The 15,498-nt window shown below is 35.2% G+C and overlaps 1 protein-coding gene across 4 annotated transcripts in view; it reads left to right on the plus strand.

The window, feature by feature from the left end:
• Positions 1–13,795, plus strand: part of AP3B1 (adaptor related protein complex 3 subunit beta 1) — a 285,752-nt gene extending 271,957 nt beyond the window's left edge. For 2 of the 4 annotated variants that reach the window (XR_013532268.1, XM_035291344.3), the window contains 3 exons: positions 279–417; positions 12,386–12,421; positions 12,812–13,795. Coding sequence is in view for 2 of the 4 variants with exons in the window: in XM_035291344.3 (XP_035147235.3) it covers positions 279–417; positions 12,386–12,416 (170 nt within the window). In the remaining 2 variants the exon portion in view is untranslated. The remainder of the gene's footprint in view (positions 1–278; positions 418–12,385; positions 12,422–12,811) is intronic. The other 2 variants (XR_617963.5, XM_002744838.6) reach the window with 1 other exon arrangement.
• Positions 13,796–15,498: the final 1,703 nt, after the last annotated feature.

Raw genomic sequence — 15,498 nt, forward strand, 5'->3', positions numbered from 1 at the left:
TGTGATTCTAAGTTTTTAATCCTATTATACTTAAAATTAGATTTATTGAGTGATTTTTAACTGCATTTTTACACATTTCCCTATACAATGAGGATTTTTTAAAAAATCTTTAAAACAATTGCATTTTGTTTTAGTTTTATAATTATCTTGTAAATTACATCCTAAAGTGGTGTTTCATTTGTTGAAAAATGTTTAAATTTTGGCCATGAGCTTAAAATTGTTTAAATGTAATTTTCATAAAGAAATTAGTAAAAGGGAGCCTTCTTTTGCTTTTACAGGAATGCTAACAGGAATGAATGAAACTTCTGCCATAATCATTGTTGCACCACAGAATTTCACTCCCTCTGTGATCTTTCAGAAAATTGTAAATGTAGCCAATGTAGGTGCAGTTCCTTCTGGCCAGGATAATATACACAGGTAGGTTCACTCACATATGATGTGAAGGTGAAGATGACTTGAATATGTATAAATATATAATTGTAAATTTATTGTATTATTTGGAAATAACCCCTAAACATATATATATATACACACACACACGCACACACACATATATATATACACACACACATACACATATATATACACACACACACACACAAACACATTCCCTTTGTTTTTTTTCCTGATGGTATCATCGTTGATTGGTTTGCATTAAGGCTCTCTTTCCCATCTCAGAGTATCCTTATCATACTGGTGTGATCTTTCTTGAAAGATATACAGAGTATATTCATATTTTATAATAGCTTGGTAATTTGTGAACTTACCCTTTATGAGATGGTTGAGAGTTCATCTTATTTTGCCATATTTAATAGATGTACAGGAAGAACTATTCTATAAAGCAGTATAGTTGGACTTTTTTAATTGAAAGGGAGAAAGTTTGGGTACTACATACAGATTTCCTTTTGATAGGCATCCCCTATGACTGCTTCCAGTTAATAAAGAGCTGATAGATGACCAACATGGGGGCAAATACAGCTTCTGTTTCTTAGATCAGTAATATTTTCTATCTCCAAGCATCTGAATTATGGGATCCAAGTTATTTGTCCTGAAAGGCAGCAGAAAATGTGATTAATATTTGCCCTCTTAGATTTTTATGAATGCCAGTGGCTTTAAATAAATATAAAGATAAAAATAATTATCTCTTATCCATTTGGTTGTTGCATAGTCCTCTGTGAGCTTAAGGGAATTCACTGCAACCATCTCATGGCAGGCATACTTCTGCCATTAAAAATATCTACACGCGGTATGTTTAGTGTGCCCTTTTTTTATATAATTATCAATTATAGAAAACAATTTTAGCATCAAAGGGAAGGCCTGCAGACCTTAAAAAACATTTTTTTTTCAATTAGCACAGGACCAAGAGAGGCCCCATATGAAAAGTGCTACAGGTGATTTGGGTTTTAGACCTAACTCTGCCACTAATGGACTTGGTATTCTTGGGCAAGCTATAGCTTCCTACGTGCTTTACATTCCTCATGTGTTTGAAAATGAGTGGTAGGGAAAAAAAGTGGGGGAGGATTGAGGAGGATTGAAATGAAATTCTATGATAGCTATGAAAGAACATTAAATTTGACTTCAGAAGAGCTGATCTGCCATTTCTCTATTCATAGTTGCCTAACTTCACTGTACTAATCACGCCAGAATAAAAACTGCATGTACTAGTCGAAAAATAGATTCACTTTGTACTGTTTTTTAACGAATATAGGGTTCTTAAGTTGCTCAAGAATTCTCATGCTTGCATTTCTTAATTTATGACAGGCTCCATCTATCTCATGTAGGGTGCTGATAAAATAAGAAAATGGTCGTAAAGTCATACAGACCACCACAAAAATACAACTTCTTTATCAGTTAATGTTGTTCAGGATGGAAAAGAGTAAACAGAAGCCTTTTCAGTGAAAATGAATACTTTGATTTTGAGTTTTTCTGTTTTAATTTTATTCTGCTTTAAATACTTCTTTTCACTTTCCTAGGTAATTTTCTCTAACAGAAGCTGTTTTGTTTTATTTATGGGTCCTTGGAATTACTAAATTTACTAAAATACCAGAATGCCCTATGTCAACTATAACTTCTTCAGTATGAAATTTTACCTGACACACCTAGTATCCAGTCTTATTTTAATACATTCTTTTGTAATGTACAAAAAAATATAGAATAGCCACTATTTATGTTGGAACATCTAGTTTAGTTTTGTTTTGCATATAGGTTGTTTTTGGCTTTTTAAAATGTTTTTCTGAAAGCAATGGCAGCTGTCTAGATTTTTGTTTCTTAGAAGAAAAAATGTCAAGGCTGCACAAGGTGGCTTACGTCTGTCATCCCAGTACTTTGGGTGGCCAAGGTGTGCAGATCTCTTGAGCCCAGGAGTTTAAGACCAGCTTGGGCAACAAAGGAAGATCCTGTCTCTACAAAAGATATAAAATTCAGCCCGGCATGGTGGCACAAGCCTGTGGTCCCAGTTACTTGGGAGGCTGAGGTAGGAGGATCACCTGAGCCCATGGAGGTCAAGGCTGTAGCAAGCTGTGATCACGCCATTGCACTCCATCCAGTCTGGGTGACAAGAGTGAACCCCTGTCTCAAAAAAAAGAGAAAGAAGAAAAGTGAAATTACAAAGCCACATAAAATGAAAGCTATCTTTTTATAGGGAGATAGACAGACTCTTAGCACAGTTGTGTAATTCTTATTAAAGATAATTTGCCAGTAACTTGTCTTGCTGGTTTGGAATGTAATACCTATAATACCTGTTCAAATTATTTAAATTAAAATTATAGTCAGTTCTCAATTGTCCATGCTAATGCAGGCGAGACACACAACTAGGAAGCATTTATATTTCACTTTGGAATGCAGAGATTGAACTAAGACTCAATATTTGTGGTACTCATACTCATCCACAGTGCCTTGAAGCTTTTCTGTTCTAGTCCTATCATCATTGGCCTGATGTTTGATTCTGTAACCTGGGGGAGGGCCCAAGTTAATACAGAGTCAGAAGGGAATAAAATGCCTGTAGATACTTAAGAATAGGCTGTGCTGGCTTAACTTGCTTCTCAAGTCCCACCATACTGAATTGAAAATATTTCATATTTGCTTTTATAGCTAAAGTATGAATGTAATAATGTTATGAATTTTAGAAGGCTTCCAGGTAACAAACACCTAAAGTTATTTGTATTTTATTTTATTTATTTATTTTGAGGCAGAGTTTTGCTCTTGTTGCCCAGGCTGGAGTATACTGGCACGATCTCGGCTCACTGCAACCTCTGCCTCCCAGGTTCAAGCGATTCTCCTGCTTCAGCCTACCAAGTAGCTGGGATTACAGTCACCCACCACCATGCCCAGATAATTTTTTGTATTTTTAGTAGAGACGGGGTTTTACCATGTTGACCAGGCTGGTCTTGAACTCCTGACCCCAGGTGGTCCGCACACCTCAGCTTCCCAAAGTGCTGGGATTGCAGGCAAGAGCCACCACACCCAGCCAGTTATTTGTATTTTTTATGCAGCAATTGACATAAATTATCCTGTATATGTCACACTTTTTGTCATTCTTTTATGCTCATAGCAATTAAAAGAAGAATAAACAATTGTTAATAAACCTGTACTTTTGTACAGATTTTTTTTTGCTTTTCCTAATTTCATTTAAAATGAAATAGGAATTAGTGTTTACAGTATAATAATAGAAATTAACTGTTTACCATTTTATTGAAATAAATGTTTTTAACTATAGTGTTCCATATTATATTATTCTATGGAATTAATAAGTTTCTATTTCTAAGCTTATATATTATTTAATTTTTAACGAGAAAATTGAAATCCCTATGAGATTTTGAATGATTCCCTTATTCTTTTGTGATAGTATGTTTTCGAGTTTATAAAGAGTAGGACCAAAGCCACTCTAACATTTATTAATGGTAATTAGTTTGGGATTATTTTTAAAAACACCAGGTATGAAAAGCATTTTCATTAATAGTATTTTAAGAGATTAAAGTTTTCAGTTTGATAAGTTATTCTTGGCTGGCTTATATTCCATTTAATTTTTCAGGTTATTTTTTCTGAGAGGACTTTTAATAAGCATTAGTGTAGTCGTTCTAATCCTTCAATGAATAGAGTTTCCCTTGCCTAATTTTGGAATAATTTATTTCTACCACTCTTCCAATTGTATATATTTTTACATTAAATACCAGATGAAGAACTATTTAATATAAGAATTATCCAAGGAAAAGTGAACCTTTATTAATGTGTAGAACTATGTAATGGTATAAAGTACAAATTTTAATTGAACACTTGGAAAATGATTCCTAACACAGCAACAGAACATGGCCCTCATTAAGAAAAAGCCAATTAAAGAAGCACGAGTTTTATGAAATTCACTTTAAAAACCAGGAACATTTTCAATTTAGTTAATACTTTTCAAAATCAATTGAGAAAGTGTATCTACTGTTCTATTATATGATTTTTAATTGTAATTTTCTAAATGAATGATAGGATCAGAGCCAAACAGTATACTATTGAGAGACTCAAGTTTATCTTCATTTCTTTCGTACTTACTTGAAAAACCTGCTCTTTGAGAACAAAATCATCTCATTGAGATATACAGAGTGGTCAGATGTGGTGGCTCACATCTGTAATCCCAACACTTTGGGAGGCTGAGGGAGGTGGATCACTTGAGGTCAGGAGTTTGAGACCAGCCTGGCCAACATGGTGAAACCTTGTCTCTACTAAAAATACAAAATAAATTAGCCAGGTGTGGTGGCAAGCACCTGTAGTCCCAGCTACTCTGGAGGCTGAGACAGGGGAATAGCTTGAACCAAGGAGGCAGAGGTTGTAATGAGCCAAGATTGTGCTACTGCACTCCATCCTGGGTGACAGAGCGAGACTCCATCTCAAAAAAAAAAAAAAAAGAGAGAGAGAGAGAGATACAGAGTTATGGTCATTGTGTCAATCTTCTGTTTTCCAAATTACAGTTACTGCATGATAAGGAGTAATAAAGAATGAGAAGTTCCATCCTCTTCAAAAAACCTTTATTAAATATGTAACTGAATATCTTCATTTCCTGTGTAAGATATTCAAATTTATTTGAATGCGTTATACTATACATTGTGATGGTCTTAACGCGTATTATTTAAGACAGTACTAATAAAAAAATACATAAATAAAGTGTATTCGTTTATTAGAAGGGAAAAATGGACAGGATTAAACTAGTATATGAATGGACTGCAAAGGAGAAAGCGTGAGACCTAATGTGTTCAAAGGTAGGAGATTAGAAATGTTAGCTGTGGGAATCCCAGGTTCATTCAGGGCCAGGAAAACTTCCTTGTGATTCTCTGTGAAATATCCAAGAAGGGTTTATGAAGGAGGTTTGTGTTCAGCGTCGTGGAAACTGAGATGCTTTGCTTTTATTATGTTGCGTGTTCTGTGATAACAGCAGTAAGGAGTTGTGCAGTGGCCTAAAAGCAGAAAACAAAAAACCTATAGCTCCAAAATCACTAAGGTTTTTCTGTACAAAAGAAGTATGTGCGAGTTTGTGTCAAACTCAAATTTCTGGAGCCCACCCCAAAAACTCAGCTTCAGGAAGTCTGAGGCAGCGCCCAGGAATCTCTATTTTAGGCAGTACTCCAAGTGGTTAGAAGGCAAATATTCCAAAGTCCACAGTTTGAGACTGCCCTGAGTTATCAAGCTGTAATGCCACATGGCACGTTTTAAAATATTTTGCCCTATGTTTACGTATTTTCTTTTTTTACTGGTTAGTCCGTAAGGGATGTCAGTAAATGAGATGTTTGGTTTAATTTTTCTTACACATATCCCAGAATGTTCCAGCAAGATAGTGTATTGTCCGCTATAGGAGTACATTAAAGCAGTGTCTGTAAAACAGTCTTAGACCATAACTGTGTGTGTCTTTCAGCAGTCTCAGCCATCTCACATTTTCACCCATAGTTGAAAAAGTTGTCACACTTACCTACTCATTTTGCCCTTTCATGAACCACAAGTTAACCCTGTAAGGAGAAAATGTGATATTTGAGTGAAGGCAGAGTGCCCTGTCTCTGCTATGATTCTATTTTAGTTTTTAACTTATACAGTAAGATTCTGGAACAACTTTCATTATTAACTTCTATTCACTAATGATATTCCTCCCCCCCATATCTTAATTAGTAGTTTGGATTTTGTTTATCCTGTCACTTTTTTAATTTGCAAGCTTTTAACATATGCAACTTGTGGATAATTACAATCTTAGTCGAATAAATGTTGTTTTACTATTGTCACTTAGGTCCTTAACTATTAGGAAAGTCTGGTGCTGTGAATGAAACAGTGTATCCATGGCAACCAGGCAGTCAACTTTTTAATTTATCAACACACATAAAGACAGCTTATTTCAAGTTTAAAATAAAAATGTTATTATTTAATTCAAGTACAGGTAAAGAACAACTTGTTTCTTTTCTTTTCTTTTCTTTTCTTTTCTTTCTTTTATTTCTTCTTTCTTCGACAAGGTCTCACTCTGTTGCCCAGGCTGGAGTGCAGTGGTACTGTTATAGCTCACTGCAACCTTGAACTCCTGAGCTCAGGCATTCTTCCTGCTTCAGCCTCCTGAGTAGCTAGGACTACAAGTGCATGCCACCATGCTCAGCTAATTTTTGTTTTTTTGTAGAGACAGGGTGTCCCTATGTTTCCCAGGCTGTTCTTGAAATCCTAGGCTGAAGCAATCCTCCCACTTTGGTTTCCCGAAGTGTTCGGATCACAGGTGTGGGCCACCATGCCTGGCCAACTTGTTTCATTTCTAGACCTTAAACTCATCCAGTTAATCACCATTATTACATACCTGTTTAAAGGTTGTTAATAGGAGAAATACTGGCACATGTTATTTTTGGTATCCTAAAAAGATCTATAATGTGTAACTCCTTCACTTAATATTTTTTTTGGAAACCTTTATGATGGATTTTGCTAGTGCTAGGGTTGCAAACACAAATGGCAAAGACACTTCTTGATGGTGTCTCTAATATTTCCCTTTCTCCGTTCTTAGGTTTATTGAGTTACTGAGTTTATTTGTTAGTTGTTTTCTTCTCTCTTGGTAACTATATGGAATTTAAATTCTGGGTAATTTTGGAGAATTGTACTGCAAACCAGTTTTTTCTTATCAAATAACATTGGACGTCTTGTTGCCCTAATTTTGTAAGTCCTGATACTACTGTCAACCTTCTTCACTGTATAAACAGAAACAAAATTTTGTATAAACAGTTTTAAGTATAAAAATATCAGGTTTAGTTCTTTTCTACAATATGACAAATTTTGAGTAAAGACAGGATTTGTAGAATCTCTTCAGTAATCAAAACATTTCTTTCCCAGGTTGGTGGCTGTCCACTAGAGGACAGCACTGCTTTTTTATCTGACTGCTTTGAACTCTGCAGGCCCTGAGCATAAATTCATTGACAAACAAATGCGAACCTCAGTTAATTTTCACCCAGAAAGCATATTTGGATATCTCTGAAGTAACCAAACTGCACAGCTGATTTTTACTTTAAAACATTCCGTATTTAAGTTTTATTTAACTTCACCATTTAATGTCCTGTAATGCAACAATTTTACTAATAGGAATGTATAACTGTTTCATGTAAAAATAAAAGAAGGGTATTCTTGATAGTTTTCTTTCTGTGTTGAAAATTTGGAAGGAATCGAAGAGAATGGGGTAAGAATGTATGTGTTTTATTGTTAGTTTTCTCTTGTTAATCCCATCTCACCCCACCTCACCAGAGAAACCAGAAGTGCTCTGAAATAACTGGGATGTTTTATGTCTTCTTTAAGCAAGTGCCCTTAGATTATTTAGCTTTCCTGTATAAAGAAAGAGAATGCATCATTGGCCTGATAGTGTGGGGAATAATTTTTTATACCATCACTAAAGATTAGAGTAGAAACTAGAGAGTCCTAAATTATGGTGGTTGTTTATTTTTTATTTTAACTTTTCTCATTTGAACGTTAGAGGAAAATACAATATTGTTAGGTGATTTTTTTTTAAATAATAAGGAAAATTTACACATTGCTTTGTGTAAATTCTCTAAACTTAAATCACATCTAAACACTTTTTTTATCCCTCACTATTAATTCAATAGTCTAATGGTTTAACTTTAAAATACAGTTTTATAGTCAGCAAAATAGAATTTTTTTACAACTTACAAATTCTCTGCGTGTTTAAAATGTTCTACTATATTAACTCAAGGTAATAAAGATTTATAATTTTAAATCCTTTGGCAGATAATGCTCCAAATCACTATGCTTTGGTATTGATGTTTAGGAGGCTTATTCAAACCAGTATTTCTTACATATAATGATTGTGCGACTTCATTACACATTTGTCAACTTTGGACTAATTATTTTTATACAGCTAGGGCAGGGCACTGCATCTTGTGATCGTCTTTCTTACTAATAGGATTCTGTCTGCTTCAGCAGGCAGTAATTGAAGGCTTCATGTACAGAGTATAAAAAAAAAAGTTTTAGCCTGAGTGGGTCATTGTCACAGCTTCTGGTAACCAGTAGAACAGAAAGCACAAGAAAATTGAACTCAGAATAGAAAAATCAGAAACCAGGAAGAGTATTCAAGAGAAGAAAAAGCATGTCTTAGAGCTGTTGCATTAAGTATAGCAAATCTGATTCTGTATAAAAAAAATGTGATGTTTGTGACTACCCTGGAGACTGATGCAGTCTCTCAGATAAATATTTTTAAATTCATGTTGTACTGTTAATTTTCATTGTTGGAACAATTGAGTTGTACGATTTCTTTTCCTTCTAACAAAGAACATTTATGGTTCATAGCCAATTTGTCACAAATCTTAAAAAGTATAGTTTAAGTGCATGGGGAATAAATCTGTGTATTATAGATAATAGATTTTTTTCAAATTTGTTGTTACTATTTGGTCTGTTTTTATAATTCTGACTATAGTGAAGACAAAATAACTTTTGAAGAAGAGTGAAACATTTTTTTAAATTTAGCTTTGACAACCAGCTTATTCTGTCTTTTTCGTAAATATTAAGAATTCTTATAGGCTTCAAAGATTAAATGTCAATTGCTAGAGATAATAGATAAAGAGACGTTTAATAAGATGAAATATAGATATATCCAAACAGTTTTACCTTCTCAGTTGGTGATTACAAACAGCGAGTGGTTGGTGGTAGAATGAAATGAAAAATATCTAGATGGTATCTTTTAATAACATGGAACCCATCATACATAGGCAATACATTTTTAACTGTCATCGCACTTATTTGTTCTCATTTGTGGTGTTACTGCTTTTCGAGGTTGATTGGTCTCCCTGTAGTCCCTCCGTGTGTTACAGCTCCATTCAAAAAGGCTTTGTATTTTTTATTTCTGGTGTCTCTTTAAGGAGTGTAGAGTAGGGGATATTTAAAATATTTTAAATCTTTAAAGGCAGAAATTTAAAATATGACGAGGAATCAAGTCAGCATGCTTTGAATTCCACATTGCTGCAAAGTCAAGTAAACGATGTTTGAAGAGAAGAATCTTCCTTCTTAATGATTTTGAAACAATAATAGGTTATGTGCATAGAAGTTAAATAGGAAAAACCTTATCTGTTGACTGATAAAAACAAATTATTAAAGGTGCATTTTTGTACAGATGAACAGAATTTGTGCGACCTGGAATCAGAATGCTTGGATTCAAATTGCTGCTCAACCAGGAATTTGGTGTGTGTGTGTTATTTTGATAGTAAGTTCTTCAACTTCTGTGGGCCTCACTTCCCTCATCTATAAAGTAACCCACCTCATAGGATTCAGTGAAGTAATTCCAGTGAAGTACTTAGAACCCACTGCCAGAACACAGTAAGCGCTTAATAAATGATAGCTGCTATCAGTATTATAGTGACCAAAAACTTCTCATGCCCTTTGAAAAAATTTTGTAACGGTGTGATCTTAGGTTGAGGCCAAGTACAGAGGTTCTGATATCAGCCATTAAGTTTACTATATAAAATCTGACCAACACTGACTTTGTAATCAATGTTTCTGATATCCCAAAGCTAGCTATTTATTACTTATTAATTAGTACTCTTTCCATAATTATCTTTTGCATGTATGTTAAAGCATAGCCTGTGCAAGAGTTAAATAATGAATAAATCTGGATGATGGTTTTTGCCTTCCAAGGGCCAAAACAAACCAATTTTGATCATGCTGTGTTCCAATTAAATATATCCTTTCTGAAGTGTGAAATGAGAATGTCACAACATCTGATCTTCTAGTCTTCTGCTTTAAAACATTGCTTCCACCATTTTTGCCCACTAAAACATAGAGACCTAGTTAATAAAGGCAGTAGCTTTTACACCAGCTAGCAGATTCTGTTGCTAGGATGATTTGCTTAGCTTGTTTCCACTGCAGTGTAAGCACATGCCTCTTTTCTTTCCTACCCCTATTCTTTATAGTACTAAGAATTTTGTGGTAATAGGATTTCAAAAACATGTCTAAGATACTAATTCTAATCTCTGTCAACATACTGACACCAAAATTGACATTTGTCTCTGCCAATTTTATATTAACTATAACATTAACTCTAAGTTTTTGTTAATAGAAAAGAGATAAAATGTGCCTTGGGGCTGTGCAACCCTGAAATTCAAACAACAGTGCTTTTGTGTTCCTATTCAGACATAATCTCCTTCTCTATGGTCCCAAGGCACAAGTGTTAAGTAAATAAAGGGACTAATAAGACCATTGTTTACATAATTATAAACCTATCAGAAATAGGGACCTCTGTTGAAATATTTGTTGAGTGAATTACGAGATGACCAAATCTGTGGGAAAAGTTGCATAAATGAATGGGAAAATAGAGCCACCTCATATCTTTTGGTGATGTGATTTAACAGGAATATACAAACGGCATTATCCTATGAAGCAGAAGAGCCTGAAAATTTAGACAAAAGAAATGCATAAATCTGTGAGGAACCCTTGGAAAGGGAGATCATTTTGGTGCTGGTGATCTTTATGTTTTCTCAAAGATGAAATTGAAGTACCTAGTTCATAATGTCTCGTGTACATCTGAAAAGCAGATGAATGTGTTAAAAGGTTTATAAAAACCTCTTTAAAAACATTGGTATGATTTATATTCCTAAACTGGTTACTTACAATTCCTTCTCTCAGTAGGAACACTGCTCTGTCAGATTCCTTACAAGTTTCAGCATGCTTGTAGAGTGCGCAAATAAATGACTAGGAAGATTTTCTAACATATTTTGTTGATAGCCCATTATCTAACATTTTATAATATTTGAAAGTGTTTATAATATTTGAAATTTAGTAAAATTAGCGTATCTGTTTTGGTTTTGATACGTTATTCTAATTGTTGGAAAACCTAGTTTTATCATTTTATTTTGGCCAAAAATGTCTTGTTTGGCTTCAAAAAAAATTAATGTGTTATGAGATCTTGATGTTATTTTCTTAAAACCCAAAAAAGAAATTACTTCTCATTTAAAGAGAATCTGCTTCCTGCTTAAGTGGCTAATATTTTAATTAAGTCGGGAGTGAAGTTTTTCTGAGTGTGTCCTGATAAACTCCCTCTTTTATGTTGATGGTAATTAAACAGATCCCTGTGGAGACCGTGGGCTCTGTGCAAGGCCCATGCTAATTGTCAGACATGAGACACTGACCAGTTGGTTTGCTCTTGAATAGTCCGCAGCGTGCTGTTAGCGAGGCAGTTTTATTTTTATGTATTGTGAGCTGTTGTCAGGGCTAACTGGGTGCCATTGTGGCTGAAGATGTTGCGCAAATTGAGGCAGATGGCTCAGATTCAGACACGTGTCATAGAGAAAGGGGCAAGGGGATTGGCCCTGCAAAGTGGGGTCACAGGAGGTCACAGACCTGCTCTACACTTGTTAGTGTTTTCAAAAGCTCATGTGCAGCAACTTTGTTTTTCTCCAGTCATCCCTGCAGTCAAACCCCCTCCCCCAAAAAGTGTGTGGAACATGCTCCATGTGGAAAATGGAGGCTTGGGAGGGTCCCGTCCTCTTCCTTCACAACCCTGAGGCTCAACTGTGCGTGCAGAATGAATTAGCAGGATTGACAGAAGTTCGTTGTGCCTACAACGGTCTTTCAGTCAATTGCAGTGCTTAAAAGGCTAGTTCTGCTTTTAATTCCATGTAATCAGTAGGTTCGTCATGTCTTGGAATTTAGAAGTAGTGCATTAGACCTCAAGTTTCCTCTGTTACATTCTAAAGCAAAAAGAAAGATCTAATGTTCTACATTTAAAAACAAAGAAAAAGGGAAGTGACAGCGCTTCGCTGTCACGTGATTTTGTTTCATGTCATCATTAACATTAGAGATTTAATTTGAATATTTTTACATGAGTGAATTCATTGAAAGTAAGAATTTTATGATGTACATAAAATTATCTAACGTATTACATAATCGTTTTCAGATATGAGGAGTTAAATTTGGAAGCTCTTTGAGAAAGGTACCTTAACATGTTTTAAAAATAAAAATACAGTGGCTTATTTAAAATGGCCCTATGCATGGTGAAATGTTAAATATCAAATGGATGAATGATTCTCAAATATACTGTAAGAGAGAATTAGTCACATGCATCTATTGTTTAAACTAATAAGTAAAATAGACTTCCTTTTTCTGTTCTGTTTTAAATGTGCACGAAAATTACCTGCTTGTGGTTAGCATGGGCTGGACGGTTTATTGATTTTTCAGAAGAATGCTTGGCTTTGGGTTTTTGGCAGTAGGGAGCCTGCAGCAAATTATTTCATTTGAGAAAAAGTTATTTTAAACCTATTTGAATGTATGGTATCTCCTTTTCCCTCCCCATCTCATGATAAAAGGTCTTTTTTTCTTCCAGGTTTGCAGCTAAAACTGTTCACAGTGGGTCATTGATGCTAGTCACAGTGGAACTGAAGGAAGGCTCTACAGCCCAGCTTATCATAAACACTGAGAAAACTGTGATTGGTTCTGTTCTGCTGCGGGAACTGAAGCCTGTCCTGTCTCAGGGGTAACCTGCTTACATCTGGACTTCAGAATCTGGCACACAACAAAAGTGCCTGGCATCCACTACTGCTGCCTTTCATTTATAATAATAGCCCTTCCATCTGGCAGTGGGGGAAGAATACACTCTTGACATTCTTGTCTTCTGCTTTAGAATGCTAGTGTGTATCTGTCATGTATGCAATACTTTCCCCCTTTTTGCTTTGCTAACCAAAGAGCATATATTTTACTGTCAGTTATCTCAACTCTTGAATCCATGTGGCATTTTCCCTGTCCTGCTGCTTCTTTTGGCCTCTTCATCTTCCTTCTTTTTCGACAATGGTAGACATGAATGAGATACTTAAAGTTCATTGGAAATCATCTTCCCTTCAGCAGTCAGCAAAAATTAGCCAAGAAATAGTCTAAATGGCCTCTCAGCTTGGTATATGAAAATAAGATTGCATACTTTTTAAATCCAAATACAAAAATGCGGTCTCTGCAAGATTTTCTTCTTTGAATTTCTTCATATTGTAATTGATTATTGATAACTGTCATCATGAAATTATCTCTCAATAATAAGATAAATAAACTAGCATATGAATCATATTTGTCTTTGCAATGAGAAACTATTAGTAATCCTAAAGTTCATATGCTAAAGTTTTTTTTTTATTTTAAAGTAAATATTTAGCATGTTACATTATGCAGAGAAGCAATGTGGTTTAGTTAGCAAAAGAAAAACCACTCCCAAACCAAGTAAATTTTGTATTCATATTATAGTTTACTCCAAGGGAAAAAAAAATGGTGTATTTAATAACAAAAACAAAAATCTTCATGTTGCAAAATAAACATCTCTTTCAATGCAGTTTTGATCTATTAGTAGAAATCTGATTACGTGGTCTATTATGCCTGCTGAATAAATTCTTTGAATCTCATTTTTCCTTATGCCCAACTTTGGAAACTAACTAGCATAAACTTACAGAAATTTCGAAAGCTAGTTATGTAGTCAACATATTAGCATCTTTCCCTAGAGTATTTATTTTGTTTGCTAACTTAAGAAAGTTACTGTTTTTAAGGTTGTTCTATAGCCAGATAACTTTTCCAAGTTAACTTTTGTACATTTTTTAAACTAGTTGAAATTTTACTTCCTTTTTGATACAAGGTAATGGACTTTCTGTTGGTATAAGCTACTCAGTTCTTTTTGTATAGGCCACATACATAGTGATTTTTAAAAAGCCAAAAGGAAGAGACTATACATTGATTGAAGCATTATAGGAAAGGTGAAAAGAAAAGAATGAAACTTTCTTGGAACATAAATATTGAGAAAAACAAAACAGACTGGAAAAATTAAGTTTTCAAGCTGGTGAGATGACAAGAGTAAACAAAATGGTTCAATTTTACTGCTCCAGAAATATAGCCCTGAATCTCTGGGAAGAGGATGGACAGATTTCTTCGGGAAGAGCAGGTACACATTGTACAGAAGACGTGTACATTCTGTACCAATTCTGTACCACATGTACATTCTGCACCATTCTATACCACATGTACATTCAGTACCGATTCTGTACCACGTGTACCTTCAGTACCGATTCTGTACCACGTGTACATTCTGCACCATTCTGTACCACGTGTACATTCTGTGCCATTCTGTACCATGTGTACATTCAGTACTGATTCTGTACCACGTGTACATTCTGTGCCATTCTGTACCACGTGTACATTCAGTACCGATTCTGTACCACATGTACATTCAGTACCGATTCTGTACCACGTGTACATTCAGTACCGATTCTGTACCACGTGTACATTCAGTACCGATTCTGTACCACATGTACATTCAGTACCGATTCTGTACCACATGTACATTCTGTGCCATTCTGTACCACGTGTACATTCAGTACTGATTCTGTACCACGTGTACATTCTGTGCCATTCTGTACCACGTGTACATTCAGTACCGATTCTGTACCACATGTACATTCAGCACCATTCTGTACCACATGTACATTCTGCACCATTCTGTACCACATGTACATTCTGCACCATTCTGTACCACATGTACATTCAGTACCGATTCTGTACCACATGTACATTCTGTACCGATTCTGTACCACATGTACATTCAGCACCATTCTGTACCACATGTACATTCTGCACCATTCTGTACCACGTGTACATTCTGTACCGATTCTGTACCACATGTACATTCAGTACCGATTCTGTACCACATGTACATTCAGTACCGATTCTGTACCACATGTACATTCAGTACCGATTCTGTACCACGTGTACATTCAGTATCGATTCTGTACCACGTGTACATTCTGTACCGATTCTGTACCACGTGTACATTCAGTACCGATTCTGGACCACGTGTACATTCAGTACCGATTCTGGACCACGTGTACATTCAGTACCGATTCTGGACCACGTGTACATTCTGCACCATTCTGTACCACGTGTAAATTCTGCACCATTCTGTACCACGTGTATATTCAGTACCGATTCTGTACCACGTGTACGTTCTGTACCGATTCTGTACCACGTGTACATTCTGTACCGATTCTG

Source organism: Callithrix jacchus, chromosome 2 (genome assembly GCF_049354715.1).
Source record: "Callithrix jacchus isolate 240 chromosome 2, calJac240_pri, whole genome shotgun sequence".
Taxonomy (NCBI): domain Eukaryota; kingdom Metazoa; phylum Chordata; class Mammalia; order Primates; family Cebidae; genus Callithrix; species Callithrix jacchus.